Source organism: Aptenodytes patagonicus, chromosome 8 (assembly GCF_965638725.1).
Source record: "Aptenodytes patagonicus chromosome 8, bAptPat1.pri.cur, whole genome shotgun sequence".
Lineage (NCBI taxonomy): Eukaryota > Metazoa > Chordata > Aves > Sphenisciformes > Spheniscidae > Aptenodytes > Aptenodytes patagonicus.
In genome coordinates, this window is record NC_134956.1 from 10,989,938 (window position 1) to 11,009,258 (window position 19,321).

Sequence of the window (19,321 nt, forward strand, 5' to 3'; positions counted from 1 at the left end):
TAGTAATGTGAAAAGATGCAGATATCTGAAAAAGGGAAGTTTTAAAGATATTGTTACATCTGCTTTTACTTTGTTGTCTGGATTCTGCCATTTTTAGTGACTAGGGTGGTAACAGTGCAGAATAAGATTTTATGTAGTTCAATTACATCAACATCCAGTTTTCTGTTTATTATCTAAATATACAGAGGCATGCTGAAATAAACTATTTTTTTGTTGGCTTTGAAATATACTAATGCATTCTTAAAACACAGAGAATGCTTACTTGTTTTGTAAGTTAGGAGATATGTCAGCCATCAAGTGAAAAATACTGTCTGTGCCAGCTTTGGGTCACACTGGGCGAGGGGACTTGTGTGTTACTGCTGAAGTTCTTTGCTGAAGAAATAGTGTCAAGAAGAAAACTTTTGTACAAATGTTGAAGTTCATAATGAACATTAGAAAACTGTAAGCCACCATGGAAAAGAAAAAAAAAGTTTGCAGGTTTTTTTAGTCACAGGAATTGAGAATTCTTAAAAGTGTAAAGAGCTGCTGCAAAGATTTCAGTTTGGAAAAACATCTGGGTCAAGAAGACTAGTTTCTTTATTTTGTACTATAATTATTCTGGTTTTAACAGTTACTGAATTTTGAAAACTCCCAAGATCCATCAATTCATAATGCTAAGTTTTCTTCTGTAAACTGATTATAGAAGCCTATTTTAAGCTAACAGTCCAGTATAGATGAGGTGTTACCCCTTCAGATGAAGCAGTTGTTAGCTACTTTGAGTATATAGTTTTTGCATTCAGCTGATTTTTTCAGACTTATGGGCAGAATTCTTCAGCTGCTTTCTTGCTGCCTTCCTCCCTACCCCTCTTCCAGCCTCAGTTGAGTCCTGGAATAATCACATTTGAAGACTTTCGTTTAGTGGGTTTTTTTGTTTGTTTGGTTTGTGGTTTGGGGGGGTTTTTTGGTTTTTTTAATGAAAGAGGGCTCATGATACCACTCTAACTCCTCACTTGTGGCTGCAGTAACTTGATTCCCTCTGAGGTGCCTTCCTCAGTCTATGTACAGCAACTCTCTCCAGCTCTGATGAACTCGCGACTGTTCTGAACTTGGATGATGAGTGATCTGCTACAGTTGCTTGAGACCTGAAGCCAATCCTGAAAATCCAGTGTGCTGTTCAGTGTATTTCTGAAGCACTATTTGTAAAATGTTATAGGAATGCAGGACAATATTTGTAGATAAAAGTAGATGGAGGGAATATCTCTTTTAGACTGGTTTGTCTGGCTGTGGGGCAGGAAAGGGGACAGGACAAGCTTTTGGCCATGCAAACGCTTCTTCAGACCTCAGGGGTTTTTTGTCTGAAAGCTTGTCTACTATCTGGGATTGAAAAAGATATCTCCATGCAAATGTCCTGCCTCTGTCCTTAGATTGTCATGGTTACAGCAACATGCCATAGGAGGAGTACAGAGACTTCTTAATCTTCAGAGCTACTTGAAGCTGGAAATGCTGACTAAAGCTTGCTATTTTTTTTTTAAACTAAAAATTTGAAAAGAATTTACTGTCATCCAGCTTCCTTAATCTGAACTCTCCTGTGTGCACTGTTTGTCCAGTCTTCTCTGCGTCTCAGTTCCCTGTTAACAGCACATGGGGTAGCCAGCAAACTGGGTTCCCTGCCTGATGGTCCAGGATCTGGCAGGAAGAGCACAGAGTGGAGGCGGAGGCAGCTTCAAGCCTGGTGTTTCAGTGGGTGTTAACAGCTTTCAACATTGTCTAAATTGCAAGATCTACTGCATAGAAATTGATTATGTGATCTGTAAGATAGGTGACCCTCGATAATCTTGCATGCTGGCATTGCTAGCTGGTTGTTAAGGAATTAGAAATAATGAAGTCTCCTGCGAAAAAGAAATTAATTAATTATTGGTTCACTGGTTCTTTTAGTGTCTTTCATTAATCCAAACCTCTTCTTCCCTTGGTCTTTGCCTTCATGTCCTAGCTGGACTTAGGATGAAGTTTGCAATCTAGTCTCAAATTCCGTGTTTTAGGTTTTTATGCACCTGACATACATGAATAGACTTCCCTGTCAAAGCTCTATGTAAACTTAATTTTTGTGAACCTGAATGTGATGAATGCACAACTTTCTGGAATTTTGTGCAGCTCTCTGAAAGTTTTAAGCTAAGAAAGGCTGTTTCTGTGTACCTTTCATAGGCACTGTTAAAGCAGTTGTGATGTGGAGGTGGCTTCTCAACTGCTGTTTTGATATGGCATATTTCTAGATTTCTACTGTCTGGTGGATATCTATTTCAGGCAACCAGCTCTTAGAATTCCTTTTTCTGATAACTATAACTTGAGAAATGTATTATTTATTGCTCCCAGTTAGATTTAAAAAAAAAGAGTTCATAAAAATTAATTTTCCTAACTTCTCATTAGTGAACTGAAGCATTAGTAATGTAAGCTAATAAATTGTAGAAGAAGTAATTATGCACTTTATTACAAAGTTCCGGTAGGCTTGTGTGCTCTGTTTCATTATTCCATGCCAGAATCAAGTTTTTGTTCAAGCCCGAGTAGGAAGTAATATTATCAGCTTTTAATTTGGTCATGGAATGTAGTCTACGTAGATGTGTGCAGGGAAAAGCTTGCTTAATTTGAGCTTGGAAAGTAACACTTATTTTGTTTGGCAGACAAGATCATAGATGAAGGACATCTAACCAAAGTGGAAGAAACAAAGCTTTTGAAAGGTTAGATTTCTGGATTATTTAACTGGTTTTGAAGCATGTCCTTTATGTCACTTCAGTGCATGTTCTGTCTTAAACTAGCAGTTTGAGTTTTGTTGAATACTCAGGAAAAAAAATCAATGAAGGAGAGGTATGTTGTTTACTGAACTCTGCTCCAAATACTATTGTAGGGTAAAAAGATTTAAAGGAAACAATTTTTGAAGATTGAGTGCATGAAATGCTAGTCTCAGTTTTGACTGAGTTCTTACCTGAATGTGCATTTAAAAAAACCACGATTTTTGTAAATTGATTTAAATCTTTAGTGCCTGCATAAAATTCAAACAGGTTTTTGTTTTTATTATAGGACTAAATAGAAACAATGCTTGGTCTCATTTTAAGTTTTAAATAAATGTGTATTTTCGTTTGACTTTTTTCTAACTTACACCCTCATAACTTTAAAATAACTATTAACCTCCTAAACGTGCCTTTTCCAAGTAAAATATAAATGTGCATCTCTAACTCTTTTCTCTTCTGTATAAAACAAGTGAAATACAAGGATCTAATTAGAAAAGATTTACGTTATCAAGGAACAGTCATCCTTACCTTGCAGTGCCAAAATCAGGAATGCTAGAAAGTGTGTAGATCAATATTTCCTATGTGTCTAATAATGTCAGATTGTTTGGACTTGTAGGCTGACTCCACTTTTGTAGCTTTTTATTAATGTCTAGACATACTAACTCATTTCTTTACCCTCTGTCCTTCTGCAAAGTGTTATTGTATTGAATAAATGTTAGCTTGTTAAAAGTTCTGGTATTTTAGAGACTTTTCAATTTATCTTCTCTTACCTTAATGTATGAAATTGCACCTTTAATTTGTTTCTGTACATGAGTAAGCTATAGACAACATGCCATATTTGGCAAAAGAATGCATACGGTAACTGTAACCTAACGCTTGCATGCCAGTTATCTTGCAAAGCGGTGAGCTATTTTTAGTGTTTGTTAATATATTCTAACTTGTCAAGTAAGTATGATGTCAACACATTTTAATATACTTCATCATTTTGGCTATATTTATTCAGCTCAGTTTTATTATGGGAAATGGAGACAACTGCTGTGAAATAATATAGTACAGGAAAGAGTTTTGTGCTTATGACTCTGGTTCCAGAATAGGAAGCAGGTTTCTAAACCGTTTCTCTTTTTGAATTCTGCTGTTTCAGATGTAGAAACTGATGCATCTTTCCTCTAGTGCCTAATCTTGTTCATTGTTTCAGGGGGAGGAGGATAGGAGGGAGGAAAAAACTGGTCTACCCGTGGGTGGGTAGGAGGGGAGTATGGGAGGGAGGTGGGGGGAGAGAGAATTAATTCAGTGGTTGGAACTTGCACTGTTCCTCCCGTTTCGCACAGAGCAAGAAAGCTGTGTTTCCATGTATGACCAGATATGGTAAAGTTAGTTGGATACAGATATTGGTCAGCTTAGGGCTTCTGGATTGGCTGCTAATATAAACAACATGGGTGAGGCTTTTAAGATATACTTTTCTGAATACTTTAAAAATAATGTATTACTGTTCAGTAATTATTACAGTTTTAATGGCAATCTTGTGAGCTTGATTCTATATGATACATGTAAAATGCTTTGTATTGTAACATCTTTAGATATTAGTTAAAAACCTTGTTCCTAAAAATGGGGAAGTACCCTTTTTGTTTTAGCAAAGAACCACCCCCAAACCTCAAGTTTTAACTACTCCAGTCATTATGAGCTTTGAAGTCTGCTGAAGTCATATGAGATATGTTTGGAATAGCTGCCAGGTCCGAACCCCTAATGCGCTTTAAGTGTACGGGTGCTTTCCCTTTCCCCTTCTTCTCCAGTTGATTTCAGTTACATTAAGATAGGAAGAGTCTGGCTCTTGGCAAATACAAACAAAGTAGCTGATCTTCCGTTTCACGTACAAGTGGATGTTATTCTGGCACAGAGAAATAGAAAACTTCTTGTGTTAGATGAAGAAAACATTTTTTTTCTATTAACCTGTCTGTGTTTTGTCATCTTGCTAATTTCCCAGTGTAAGTGCACAGGTTGTCTTCAGTTTCCACTTCTTTCATTTTGGGTTTGTTTAGTTCTGTTTGTTCTTGTTATTTGAAAAAACAATGCACACAAGCTTTCTCATTACTCCTGTGTTTTTTACGTATTTTCATATACTAACCCTATTGGTATAACATACTTGATTTCTTTATTGCTGTGCATCTTTCTTCCTGTGTCCTGTTTTTGTTGCATCTACAGTGTCTGTGAAGGAATTATTTGTGTTCACCGTGCTTTTCTGCATGTATGGTAGAAGTAAAGTCTGTATACTGCGAATGTTGTAATGATGCCTTTTTATATATATATATCTCCACCTGGAACTTGAGACTTGGAGGAAACCTCTATTAATCTGTGGGTGGGCAGCGATGCTGTCAAACCAAGGCTCTGCATAGTCAGTCAAGAAAGACTTCATTGCGTATAACCTCACCTGCATATTGGTGACATGGTTCCTTGCTGACAAACTTACTAGATTTGTCCACACCAGAGATGGTGTGCCTTTGTTTAATGGACCCATCAGAACCAAACTGGAATGGTTATTTAAAAAAAAAAAAAAAGATAGATTATAGCCTCATAAAGTATTTGGACTCTGAGTCAGGGATACTTCTGTGTGGGAAAAGGATGCACTAGTATAATTAAGTCCCCTCACCTTTTGAAAATGTCTGGTCTCCATTAAATATCTAGAACTGGTTAAAAAAAAGGCAAACGGAAAACAACTGTGTGGCTTCACTAAGCTGCATGTAATAATGTGGTGAGTTGTGTATGAACAGTTACTTCATGAAGGTATTTTTTAGTGGAAAGGACATAGACTGCCTTCTCAATACAATTTGAACTGAAAATTCTTTCTAGAAATTAGAGTATTAATTTCTATTGCTGTGATTTTTCACTGGTTCATACCACACTTTGTTTTAACAATACAATATATACAAGACTTGTTGCTATTGTTTTATTTGTCCAAAATACTGAAGCACGGTTTTATTAACAGCAGTTTCTTTCTGACTTGTTACAGTATCTGCATTGTTCTAGTTTTCTTTTCTTATTTGTTCCCTGATTGAATCAGCTTTTGCACAGAGTTCCAACTGGCAAGAGTACAGCTTTAACAAAAGTTCAAGCTGTGCATGAGGCAGTTGCATCCCCTATTAGATGCTAGACTAGATTAATGACTTTAGTGATGCTGAATCCACTTTAGCCCAGACTTACAAAGAAATAAGCAACCAAACCAGGTTTTTAAATGTTTCTTCAGCTATGTTGTTTTCTATCGACATTTAGCAATAGAAAGAGACTGAACAAAACATTTACTGATTGTAGTTGATTTTCCTTATCTCTTACAGAGAATCAAGCAAGAGTCAAAGAATCTGATTTGTCGGACACTCTTAGTCCAAGCAAGGAAAAAAGCAGCGACGACACTACAGGTAAGCATTTAACTGAGATTTCTGTAACATCTAATTAGTTTGCTCATGATTAAGTGATTTAATTCATTTTGTAGAAGAGCAGAGAATGTGTGTATTATGTGGAGCCAGATACAAGCTTAGAGCAGTATTGTCCATTTGCGACTTCGTAATTAACTGTTGTAAAGTGAGAAGAACGTAAAAGCTTCTCTTTGCTTAAAGAATGCGTATATGAAAACCATCTGGTCTACCTGCTCTCTGAAAGGTGTGGTGGTTTTTTTTTAGATGCCCAAATGGATGACCAAGATCTAAATGAACCTATTGCTAAAGTAGCTCTTCTAAAAGGTAAACAAATTTGGTTTTGTAACTTTAGATGCATAATCTGTGTGTGTATATAAATATATATATCTCTTTTTGGCTACCTGTTTTTTATCAAATGTGCATTGAAGTAGCATGCTGAAATTCAAATGTTTTAATCATGGTAGTACGGAAGAGTTGCATTTAAATATCAGTAATGATTCCTTTGGGTGATGTGGTACAAAAGCATACTTCTGAGTGTTAGTATAGAAATAATTTGTGCTTAAAGCTAGCTTCTGCACTCACCAACACTGTTCTAGGAATTTACATGTTATAACTTCAAGCAGAGTTGAGAAATAGTTCCAGCATACACTTAAGTTAGGGCTAATAGCTGTAGGGAGAAGGCATTGTTCCATCACTGACATTTTAAGCATTGCCAAATTCTACTATAAAAGTTTCCATCACTGTCAGAAATGCTTCTGTTAGTTTGCACCTGATAGGTTAAAAAGAACATCTAAAATCTTTTTTTGGTTAATACACTCATGATTTGAATTTCCTGTTGTAACTGTATCTAGAATGATTGCTGAGCCTTAGCTTTGAGCTTCATAGCTATAAAATGAATTTTTTTACTGCTCTTTACACTGAAGGACTGTACTTAAAACTTGATTAGCAAGCTAATATTTAAATATTCATGAGCTGAAAAATTTTGTGGGATATTAATTAGTTGTTACATTTAGCATACTGAAAGCTAATTTTATGCTTTACGTACAATTAGACATTTGATAGGAACTGTAAAATGATGCTTATGTTGGGATCACAAGTAAAAAGAATGTCACAGTTCTTCACGGTTCAGAAAAACAGGAAACCATAATGAAATTTAGGAGACCTGTAAAAGACCTTTTTCCTATAATTGTTCACACTTCTCTAATTTTATGACAGAAGGACTTCCAAAAATTGCATGTATTATATATGGTTCCAAACAGCAAAACTAAAACTGAGTTTGATATTTTCCAGTGGATATCAGTTCAGCAAAACAGTTTAAAAATGAGTGTTTGCGATACTGAGCATGTTGCATTTGGGTTTTGCTCTAACGTCTGCAATTAATAGCAAGTATATTCAGTGACTTCCTATGTTAGAAGGTAGGATCTGGTAATGTTGTTTGTAGTGATTATGATAGTCTTATTTTTGGTAATAAATTTGGGGTTGGCAGCAAGTTTTGTTTGGAAAAAAAAAATCGGTTGAGAAGTATTATGTTCGTTACATATCAGAACTTTAAAACAAAAATTTGTTTGGGATACACGTTAAGGAGTTTGTTTCCCGTGAGCAGTGTCACATGCGCAGAATTCACAGCTGGAACAATCCTTTGTATGTAAACAGTACAGTAGAGAAACTGAATTCAGCCAGCTCATGTCAAAATTATTTTAATTTTAATTCTTATAGTTTTAAGGTACACTTTTGTCTTGGCTAATTTTTCAGCCATGTAAATTGAACTTTGTAATGAGTGTCAGAATAGGCAACAACTTCAAATACCTGTATTGTCATATGAGAAAAAATGTCTTATGCTGCAGACTTGACTTCTATGCATATAACTTTTCTTGTACAATATATTAATAAATCAAAGTAGTTAGCTAAACATTTTAAACACCTATACACTTTTTAAAAAAACAAGCAATCATGGTAGGTCCACTGACTTAGTGATTTTTCTACCTTTCTGGATTCTCAAAAAAAAAAAAAAAAAAAAAAAAAAAAAATCGGTGAGACTGAATGCTCCCATGTAGCCAAGTGAAGACTACTCATAATTGGCTGGATTTCTTAGTTATCTTCTGCAGACACATTAAAAGTAGTCCATGGACCCCTCAGGCTGAAAACTACTGATTCCCGAATTCTCCTTATATGCAAGTGAAGTCTTCCTAAGTTGTCAGAAAGGTTCGTTTAACAGCCCAAGACCAAGATAAGGCTGCTGTGAGCATGCTGCTTCCTGGATTAGAACAGTCTCATATCACGGCAAGGGTCAGGTGTAGTTATACTTTCTCTGTCCAGGGTATATTAAACTAGCAGGGAGGGTTAATTGAATTCTTAAAGGACTAAAATCAAATTTTCTGTGGTAACGTGGAAGCAGTCTTTTGCTAATTTGGATGTTCTCATTGCTTCATCTGTCTTTACCCAGTTGAAGATCTAAACCATAACCATTACTGAACTTTTAAGTGAATAAATAGAAAAATACCTATTTGCATAGACCGCTTTGCTATTGAATTACGTATTGTAATTAACTAAAGGAATAACTTTTTCTCTTGAGGCTATTTATGGGCATTCCTATTTTGTTCTCCTGAGACCATTAAAAAAATATCTGTACAATGAATCATTTGCCCTCGTAATTTTTATGAAGAGCCTGTAAACCTGCAGTTTTGTTTGAGGTTTTGTCAGAGAGCTACTTCATATGCTTGACTTTGCCCTAAAAAGGATCTTATTTGCCGCAGGAAGACTTTCATGTGGATTTGTTATGCAGCCATGTAATTAAGGAAGAGTGAGAACATTTCTGATCTGGCAGCTGTTTGGAATGCAGAAACGGCTGCTGGAAAAGGCAGCGTTCCTTTTGTTTAACTGTTGGAATTTACAAAACAAATTAATGGAACAAGAAAACGATGAGACTTTTAATTGCTGTAGTTTCCTCCAAGTGTATTTTCCATCAATAAATTTTGAGTGCATTCAGGATTTCTTTCAACTTTCTACAAGTCGGAATCTGGCAAAGAGGGGAACAGGAAAAGCTGTCAGATTAGTAGAACTGCGCCTTTTTTTTTCCCCCCACGAGGTAAACAACTTTATTACTCATTAATAACAGTTCCCTGGATGCTTCTATTTAGACAGGCTATTTGTGACTACTTACTGCAAAGTTAAACACAGGTAAATGTTAAACAGATGGAAAGGAGCAATAAATGTCATTGGAAGGTTAGTTACCTTGTTCTTATCAACTTCCTTATATTTTCATTGTAGCTACAAGACTGATCCATGGAATCTTAATAAAAAGTGTTTTCAGTTGAGGGTTTGCTGGATAGTGGTAGTTTACGTAAGAAATTTTGAAAATCAGCAATGGTCTGTTGATTCAGAAAGTTTGGGAACCATTGCTTTATGTTGCAATAGCAGAATACTTTATTTTAAATATATGATACAGTTTGCTTTATGTGGATCTTATGAAGCTGGAGAAAACTCGAGGTTTTAATTGTTTATCTGACTTCACCTGAGTACTCTGAAAATAGTCATCTGAAAAATTCTGCAAAATTCTGAAAGTGAACTACTGTGAGACTTGGAGAAATATCAGCCTGCTTATAAAGTTGTTTCCATAGGCCAGGTGCATACAGAGAAGGGATCAATTGAGACCACAGCCTATGTGTGGTTCTATATCATCTCTGTTATCAAAACAAAAGTGTAAAGGCAAACATACAAGCAGAGCTCTGTTAATATCTTCATGTTTGTAAATATTAATTCAATCTGAGCTTTGTTTTTCTTTTGGTTTTATTGAAATTTTATTTTATAGATCCTAAAATTGCAAAATACTCCTTCACACACCATCATGTTCTTTAATGATTTGGAAATGGTCATTTTTTCCCAAAACTGACCTATGGGTTAGACTCCTTTTCTTGGGCTAGATTGAAGGAGAAGTTTTCATGTGCTTTGGGAATGATTTGTACAGATCACGCTAATTTTTTTTAACAATTTTAAATCTACCAGTAGAGTTGATGTTAAGGAAAACCTGAGGGAGAGGGAGAGGGTGGGAGAGAGGAGGCGGGGGGGGGGGGGGAGGGAGTGAAACAAGGTGGTGTTAATTAAGAACCTTTGTTGTAACATGGCAAACAATCTGATCACAGATTAAAATTTTCCATGAGCTAGAATAAATGAATAAGGGTTTTCAAACTGTTGTATCTGACTTTTTTTTTTTTTGGCACCTTGTTGTAACTAATGATAGAATTCCTTAGGCTTCTCTGAGAACAGTTAGTCCAATGCTGAGTACTTCTGGAAATTGCTCAAATACTTTTTTAATTGCAGCCTTTTACATTGGTTCTAAAACCAGGTTTTTGTGATGTGAATTTGCTTCTTGAGAGAACTAAATCTAAGCCTGATGATAACTAGTAGGTTTATTATTTATAAATAGAGCAATCCTACTCAGTAAGGAATTTTTTCAAAACTAGAGTTAGCACAGAAATGATGTTTGCTTTGAACTAAAAGACATTAAAGAAACTTTCAGTTTGGGTAAGACTGAAAAGCTGTTATTTTCTCGTCCTTATATTTCTTGGCTTTTGATTTAGAAGCATGTCATATGGAAATTCCCCTATTGCATTTGAGTAGGAAAGAGTTTTTACCTTCATTGTGCCTTTGCTAAACTGATTATGTTGTCCCATAAGTTGAGTCCCTCATCTCCTTTGAAGCAGTATTATCTTTTATGACGTGTGCTTTCATTGATTGGAAAATACTGTCCATCAGAAAGTTCATTTAGGGTGTCTGTTGTTGGATTTGGGACACTGCTTCTTTATCGGGCATGATTTGAGCATAATTTGTCAACTTTCTCATCCATTTCTTCTGAACAGTCTCATTAAGGAGGGTTTGAAGTCTAATTGCCTCAAGTCTTTAGTCATGAGAAGCTAAGAACAAAACATGTTCAGTAAAGAGAAATTTGGATTTGGAACTCTAATAAACTATAAAAGAGAAAGTATTTGGATGAAATATGTAGTCCTCTTTGTTCTTTCTGCTCTCATAATTTTGTTCTGAAAAAGTCTAAAAGCACGTGTGTGCCCTTGGCTCTATTCGAGCCCACCAATTCATTACTGTGAGAATAGGAAAAACATAGCCTCTTTTCTTAGAGGGATACAGTATGAATACTTTAGCATGATTTGATAACCAATTATTTTAATGTAGAAAACAGCAAAAAAATTTTTATAGTTACTTTATTGGTGACATATACAGTCAAATATGAATGTCAAGTATAATGACAAACTAAACTATAGCTTGTATTTATTTTTTTCTTATTAGTGAAAGGTCCAGACAACCAAAGCAATTTATCCTTTGGGTTTTTTATTCTAAGCAGTGTGCCTTTATCCTAAATCCATATAGTCTATAGTGGTAGATGTTTATTAACCGTTAGCTGTGTAACACATCTACCTTTTTGTTCTCCCTCTCCCAAGATGTACAGCTGGACTTTTTTCACTGATTTTCCTCCTTTACCTTTCTCACCTAACTGGCTTTATATAAAGTTTTGGCGCTCTCAAACTCTCAGTTTATTAGTGCTCTTTGTGCCTATTGAAAGATCTGTTTCCACACAGACAGTACTTAAGGAAAATTTCATGAATGAGAGTTTCCTGGGTCCAGTCCTGGCATTGCAGATACCTGCAGGCTAGAGTGTTGTCTTCCTCTTTGTTACTGCATCTAGTTTCTAGCATGTGCCCATTAGAGGACACTGCTGTTAGTTACAAATACTTATTTTTCCTCTTTTAAATTACCCCAAAACTTCAGCTTTAGAAGTACTTAATTTGTCTACGACTGCAACTCATCTCTTATGAGCCCAAGAGGTATTTAATATGCATTTTAGCTAATACAAAACTTGTGGGGAAGAGCAAATGTTTTTATTTAGAGTTAAAACAACATGCATAGATATCTGATCGTGTTAAAGGTATACCTAATATTTTTAAGACATAGTAAAAAAAATTTTAAGAGCAAAATGTAGTTTAGTATTCACTAGGCCAGTGAATGAAATAAGGAGGGTGGACTTTTCTTCATTTTCTTAATTTTGTTTTAGAAAATTTCCCTAAATTTTTCCTTTCCTTGTAGTTGTGGTTCACAGAGGGAGAGGGGAAGCCCAGCCTTGCATGGTAGCAAGCCGATTGGCAGTAGCAAACCACTTAATAGCAACTCTTTGCATAATCTCTTGCAGCTGACTGGCATTAACCAGCGTCAGTACAAGGCTGGGTCTGTACGTGTGCTGGTATGCTGCCTGCCAGGGCTGGTATGTGCTGTTAGGAGCAGGACTGTGGGAGGGTGGGCTTGGGTTGGGAGGTGGGGGATGCAGGATCATTGCTGATAAACGTGTGCTAGGAGAGAAGGTTACAGTAGCTTCCTTTTAAAAATAGACAATTTGTAAACAGAGTCAAGGATTGTCTTACACTTGTTGTTCCTTTGTTTTTGTCAATCCAGGAATCCTTGCCAATCTATACAGTGTTTTTAAAAACTCTCCATTTCTTGTTTGCTTTTGTTTTATACTGCATGTTATAGATAATGAATGTTTTAAAGTTTACATATGTTTTCCTCCTTTTAAAAGTATATTAATATTTTTGCTAATACTTACCTAATCCAATTTTGAGTTTACTTCAACTAACTTCGGATGATTTGAATGAAAAGTCGCCAGTCATCACATGGCAGTGCAAATTAAACTGTTGTACAAATTTATGATTTAAAGAAAATGTTCTTTTATCAGATGAATTGCAGGGTGCACAATCAGAGACTGAGGCTAAGCAAGAAATTCAGCAACTGCACAAGGAACTGATTGAAGCCCAAGAGCTAGCTAGGACAAGTAAACAAAAATGCTTTGAACTTCAAGGTGAGACCCATACCAACTTGGTTGTGTAGGGTATCCATTAAAATTGTGTTTATCAGGTAGTCTTAAAAGGGGGTCTGGTTTTGCTGACTGACTGTTAGATAAATTTGTTTCATAGCATTCACATCTTTCTGCACAGAACGTCAGAAACTCTTGCTTTTTTTCTAAACTCTATACAGTCAGATTGAGCTCTGACTTCTTTTTGGTTCAAGATAGACCAAGTATCTTTTCATGGTATTGAATACATACTTGAACTCCATGTATTTCATCCTTATAAAATACATTCATCTACAGGTATTGAATCATCTGTATTTCAGTCAGATAATGCACATAATTTAATGTATTCAGTGGTAGTTCTTTGTTTAGATCATCCTATCAGATATGTAGCTGTATCATTATCCTCAGCAAACTACGGGTTGTTTTTGACAAGAAATAGTATAGTCCAGTTTATTTGCATATTGTTCAGTGTTCTTTATGGGGTGTATTTACAGCTTTTTTTTTTCCTCCTCCCACACCTTTGCATTTAGCACACATGGAGTTTTTGGATCAGGCAACAGATTATATTAATTTCAAATTAATTGTAATACTACCACAATAATGGAATGATGTCATAATATTAACTTTTTATTAAACTACTTACACAGTTACTAGCTTTGATAACTTACTGAAATAATATGATTGTTTTAATCTTTTCAGTTAAGGGGAAGTTGTGACTAAAATTAATTATAGAGCTGAAATACTTCTTACTAACAAAAACTTTTGGGCACATTTTCACTTTCATTTATAGCGCTATTGGAAGAAGAGAGAAAAGCATATCGAGTGCAAGTTGAAGAATCTAACAAGCAAATAAATGTTCTGCAAGGTAGGAATTTTTTTTCCCTACCCCACTCTTTTAGGGAAAATACATTGCTTATGACGCCACGGAAACAGCCAAAGCTCTAATAAACATACACTCAATTAACATTTTCCTTTTAAATTTGATTTCTTTCACCATATGTTTGAATTTTATTGTGTAATGTTTCTTGTCAATTCCTATGGTTCTCATCATAACTTAGAAAATGCAAAAGACGTAATCTGTAACACATGCCTCTTCTCCTTCCTCTCCAGTCTTTCTCAGCTTTGAATGATTGAGGGATTCTTACTGTGACTATTTTATCTTCAGAGCACTCAGAAGTTTTAGTCTTTTTTTGTGCTACTCAGTCTCTTCACTTCATTAGTAGAATCCTCTTAAATAAATTTTTAATCACTCCAGATCTGCATCCTACCTCAGAGCATGCAGTAAAATTTCTGCAACAGAGACGCTGTCTATGCTTTTTGAAAAAACAGTATGACCAATCATGCTCTTTTCAGCCTAAAATAATTATAGCAGAATGGAATCCCATGATTCACGTAGCTTGTATCATGTATTCTGTATCACGTTAACTTGTCAGCCTATGCCTGTGAGTGAGCATATTGGTCAAGAGGCTGTCTAGCCTTAAAATCAATAAGGGTTATATTATGACTCTTCCTTAGAGCGAGCATTAGTCTGTACATCTACTAAGCCATTGATTGTTATGAAACTTGTAGGAGCTTCATACCTTGGTATCTTTGTCAGCATATCATTTGGTTTGGACCTAAAAATGGTTGGAAGGCAGATGAGCAGACAGGCAGATGGACTGACTGACAATCCTCACTTTCTTAGGAAATCAAAATAGCTTTAGCAAATTACTTTACGGGCGGTAGTTTGTTGCGGAATGTGGTACTTGTCATACACCAGTTACACTGAGAAGCTTATATAATAGCACTGTTTTATATGAATGTCAGCAAAGAATATTTACGTTTTCTGCCATTGTGCCTGTAAGAAAGAGGAGCTTACATAATACTCATCTTCAGAACAAGAGGAGCAATTTAATTTTGAATCTTGTCCTGCTAATAATGAAAATTCTCCAAGTAAAAAATACTGTCGCAAAAGTTAGAAATTATGATTTGATAGTTATTTCTATGCAGAAAAAAGAAATCTCCCCCCCCCCCCCCCCAAAAAAAAAAAAGAGAATCAAAGTAGAAGGTTGACAGGGCCAAACTTAACTGCAAGATGCCTCTTGTCAGTTCAGTACATTTTTGTCTCCTGAACCCTTCTCAAGTGAGGTCTTGCTTATGTTTCCTCTTCTTCTCTCTCCATGGTAGTTCAAAACGTTCTGATGTTCGTTGTATGCTTGCTGCTTCCCAGAGTTTTAGGGGGTGACACATCTCACAACTTGAGAAAAGTTGTCAGGATGTCAGGATTCTCTCTTGGCAGCCTCTATGAACTGTAGTGGAGAAAAAAAATCCTGACAGCTTCATGCAGTAGCGTTTCTTAAAGTATTTTCATGGAATGAATGTTTTAGGCCAGCCAGTGCTACATGGCTTTATGTGTTTGTCATAGAAGTGCCACAGAAACAACTGAGATCCTGTCTCTACGTGTGAAGTTCTTTAGATGAACAGATAGGTAAAGCAAGGAAATTCAAGTAACTTGTCATTATTTATTTAAAAAAAAAAAAATAAGTGAAGCGTTCAGTTTAGATGAAGTAATGGCTTACATAAATAAGAGATGTAATGGAAGTTTTATTTCTAATTGCCCTTTCAAATTATATCCAGTGCTTCAGAAACCATTCCAATATTCTTGGTAGTAATTTTCCTGTGTAAGTTATTTCTACAACTCCAACAAACTTTAGAAACACTTATGTGTTTGGATTTTCAGTCATACCATGCTTGTTTTCACGCCTGAACATTCAAAGGGAGAGTTGTTCGTCAACAATGCAGACAGAAGGAAAAAACCCAAATTTATTGGAAACACTGCCATTACTGAGAAGCAGGAATGTAGCTTGGCTTGATAAAGAAAATAGTATCAGGAAGATATGGTTTGAAAAATCACTCCTTTGCTCATTAATGGGCACCTGCTGTGTTAGCAAGTCATAATTCTTGGTGTTTTAGAAATGTGGTTTCCTAGCACATTGGTTTGATAGATTCAAGGCTTCTAATGTAAGGATACATGAAAGGCAATTGTTAATGTGTAATGTGTTGTATTATTGTCGGGTTGTTCTCATCTACTACTTTGTTTGCTATTCTGTTAGTATAATCCTTTAGAAACTATTTCCAAACAAATGAGGTGGTAGTAAGCCTCATGTTGTTCACATATATTTAAAAATCCATCATGCTGCAAATGTCTTTGTTATGGAACAGATACTGTTTCATCTTACACAGAATTGCTGTGAAATCTAACTTACTGTTGTCTATAATAGCTCTTGCGTATTACAATATATAATAACTATCATGGTTTTTCCCATACTGTCTTTTTTCTCCAGAGTATGGAATTGCGTAATTCATAAGTTCTTTAGTTTATTTAATGAGCTAAATGTCTTGCTGGAGCCTGTTTAGAGGAGAGGGAAAAAAGTTATGTTTTTCTTCTTCACTGTACATCAACTAACAGCAAAGTTTCTAGATTGTACCTGTATGTGAATTCTACCTATATTATGGTATATGCAGCTACTGAAAAACATCAAGTATAGTTGTCATGAAAGTGCAAGTCTCTCTTGTGTGGTTTTAATGCTATATCAGTTTACAGCACAACTCGCTCACATTCTCCGTGTCATCTTCTGTAATGGATTGAGAGAACAAAAATCCATACAAGAAATCTATGAAGGTTACTCAGCCTTGGTTATCTTCCCCGTGCTTTCCACTGTCCTTTTTTGCCCTTTGCTTCTATAACATATAACTTTAAATGTGTAATTCTGACCCTCTACAGTATCTTATATTAGGTTTTCAAGTGATGTTAAGAACTTTGCACTTTTCTTCTCAGAGCAATTCTTCATTAATCTAGTAATTGCTTTTTCCCATGTTAAAAATCAATGAAATACATGTGAACTCTGATATGTTTTCTTTAAAAAGCAAATTAAACACTTTACTTCCATCAGTCAGGGTTTTAACTATAATTTTGTTGTTCTTTCTTTCATGCTTCCCTTTCCTCTGTACTGTACTTTTTTTTCCCAACTATTTGCACTGGATTCTGTTTGCATGTGTTTATGAAAAATAGTTGTGCTCAGAGATGTGTTTAGTAATGAAACAGTTTTGAATGGGAATAATGTATAAGATTTGCTTCATGCATAAATGTAAAATAACCTAGCGTGTATGTGACTGCTGCACATTTATAGTAAAATGTAGATGCTAAAGGACTTCTTACAGTTCAGTATATTCGATGCAGCTGTTCCTTTCAATTCAAAATTAATCTTGCAGTTTGAAAAATGCTTTTTGCAAAGAAGTAAAGTAATTTTTATTTCTTTTACTACGTGTTGAGACTGGAGTAGAAATTAGACTCTGTGCCTCAAATATTTAGACATCACAAGTTAACTGCTGAACAGGCAAACATTACCAATGTAGCTTTGCAACTGTTTGGCTTGTCACAGAAGCTTTCTTGCTTTTCCTCTTGTCCCTGAACGCCGCAGTGTCCTTGTTCTGTAACACTTGTTTTGCTTACAGTGAAGTTGGATCTAAATCTTGGTTTCAGATTTTTGAGAGTTGCTTTAGTATCACACACATAACACGACCCTGTCTAAGAAAGCTTTGTCCAACCATAATTCTTGTTTCTTTTGACACTCTGTAATACATGACTCCCACATACATGTCTCTTGAAGGGTACAGCATTTGACAAGTTTACTGTCTTTTTCAATTGCATTAGGATTTTGTAGTCCTATTAAACATAAATAAGTTGAGAAAGGGAGTTAAGTTTTTTAGATTTTCTGTAAGTACAGTTTTTAAAAATATTAACATTAATGTTATGCTTTCCAGCTCAGTTGCAAAGGTTACAAGAAGATACTGAGAATCTTCGTGAGGAGAAGGAGAATGAAATTTCAAGCACTCGAAATGAACTAGTCAGTGCTCAAAATGAGATTCTGTCACTTCAACAAGTAGCAGAAAGGGCAGCATCAGAACGAGATACAGATATTTCTGCATTGCAAGATGAGCTGCAAACAGTGCGAGCAGAACTTGAACGGTGGCGGAAAGATGCTTCAGATTATGAAAAAGAAATTGTCAGTCTGCAAGCCAGTTTTCAGCTCAGATGTCAGCAGTGTGAGGATCAGCAGAAGGAAGAGGCTACTCGCTTAAAAGGTACTTGTTTAAAAGGATGTCACAGACCAGTGCTAACAGTAGCATCCTTCTCAATCTGATGGATGCCAATTATTCAAATTGCTATTTGTCTGTCTGTCTCTCTCTGTAGTCATTTACTATGTCTATATATATACACGTGTGTGTTTATATATGTGTATCAAGGCTTGTAGTGTTACAAAAGCTGTTTTGTATACTTCATTAAATAGTAATTGTCAACTGTGCCTAAATTAGCTTAGGTACCCTTTGATATCAAAAGTAGGCCAAGTATAATTCCACTTAGAAAAGATGGAAAACTTGTACTGTTTGAGGGATTGATATTGCCAGAGATTTCCAAAAGGACTTGTGTAACTTCTGTATAATTTAAGCCTGTAAATGGGTAGCTTCTGACCTTTTATTTTTTCTAGCAAAGCTTCACTTGAGACAAATAACTGTATTTTATGGCTTAATAAAACTGTTGGTACCATCTCATTTTTAACATAAAAATGTTAAAATAAATTTAAAATTAAAGCTGTATTCTGGACACGTGATGTAGAGAGATACAAATATGTTGTGCTGAGCCAGCATAGGACTTCCTTTAGGCTCCTTCATTTGTGTTTCACTTCACCTGTAATGCACCCACATCTCACGAGGACTGGTTGAGAGCCGCTACTCCAGGCCTATAGCTTCAGGTCTTGGAGAATCTGCTAATAGAGTTCAAAAGCTCATGCTGAAATTTTGTACATGCCGAAGAGAAAATGGCATATGTAAAATATGCTTTAAATTCTGAATCAGTTAATCTGTGTGAAGTTGCCAGAGGAGCCTTTTTCCAGTTCAGACTCCAGTCTCTGTCATTGTGTTACTAATATGTGTGTAACCTTGATTTTTATCTATTTTACCAGGGACTGATTTATTTAAAAGGTCTCATTTTCACCCTTTAGTTATTGCTTTCTGTTATTTAGTTATTCTGTTCCTTGTAGCAGACGCATGTTATCTAGTGATTCCAGTTGTTTGCTATTTTCAAGTCTGGGAAATTATTTTCTTCAATACACTTTTCTGTCACTATTTCTAAAATACTAGAGTAGACCCATAAACAGACTGTTTTCTGCTTCTTTGTGCTTTAGAAAAAAGCTCACATAAAAAAAAAAAGCACTAGCTTGTTTAATGGCTCACAAACCTCATAACAGTAGAAGATATGGTAA

The 19,321-nt window shown here is 35.5% G+C and overlaps 1 protein-coding gene across 24 annotated transcripts in view; it reads left to right on the top strand.

Annotated features, from left to right (window-relative positions):
- Window positions 1-19,321, top strand: part of SLMAP (sarcolemma associated protein) — a 101,868-nt gene that overhangs the window by 67,635 nt on the left and 14,912 nt on the right. For 13 of the 24 annotated variants that reach the window (XM_076346316.1, XM_076346319.1, XM_076346317.1 and 10 more), the window contains 6 exons: window positions 2,655-2,711; window positions 6,089-6,169; window positions 6,431-6,490; window positions 12,903-13,025; window positions 13,810-13,884; window positions 17,823-18,143. In XM_076346316.1, coding sequence (XP_076202431.1) covers window positions 2,655-2,711; window positions 6,089-6,169; window positions 6,431-6,490; window positions 12,903-13,025; window positions 13,810-13,884; window positions 17,823-18,143 — 717 coding nt within the window. Of the gene's footprint in view, window positions 1-2,654; window positions 2,712-6,088; window positions 6,170-6,430; window positions 6,491-12,392; window positions 12,435-12,902; window positions 13,026-13,809; window positions 13,885-17,822; window positions 18,144-19,321 lie in introns of those variants that run through there. The other 11 variants (XM_076346328.1, XM_076346332.1, XM_076346327.1 and 8 more) reach the window with 4 other exon arrangements.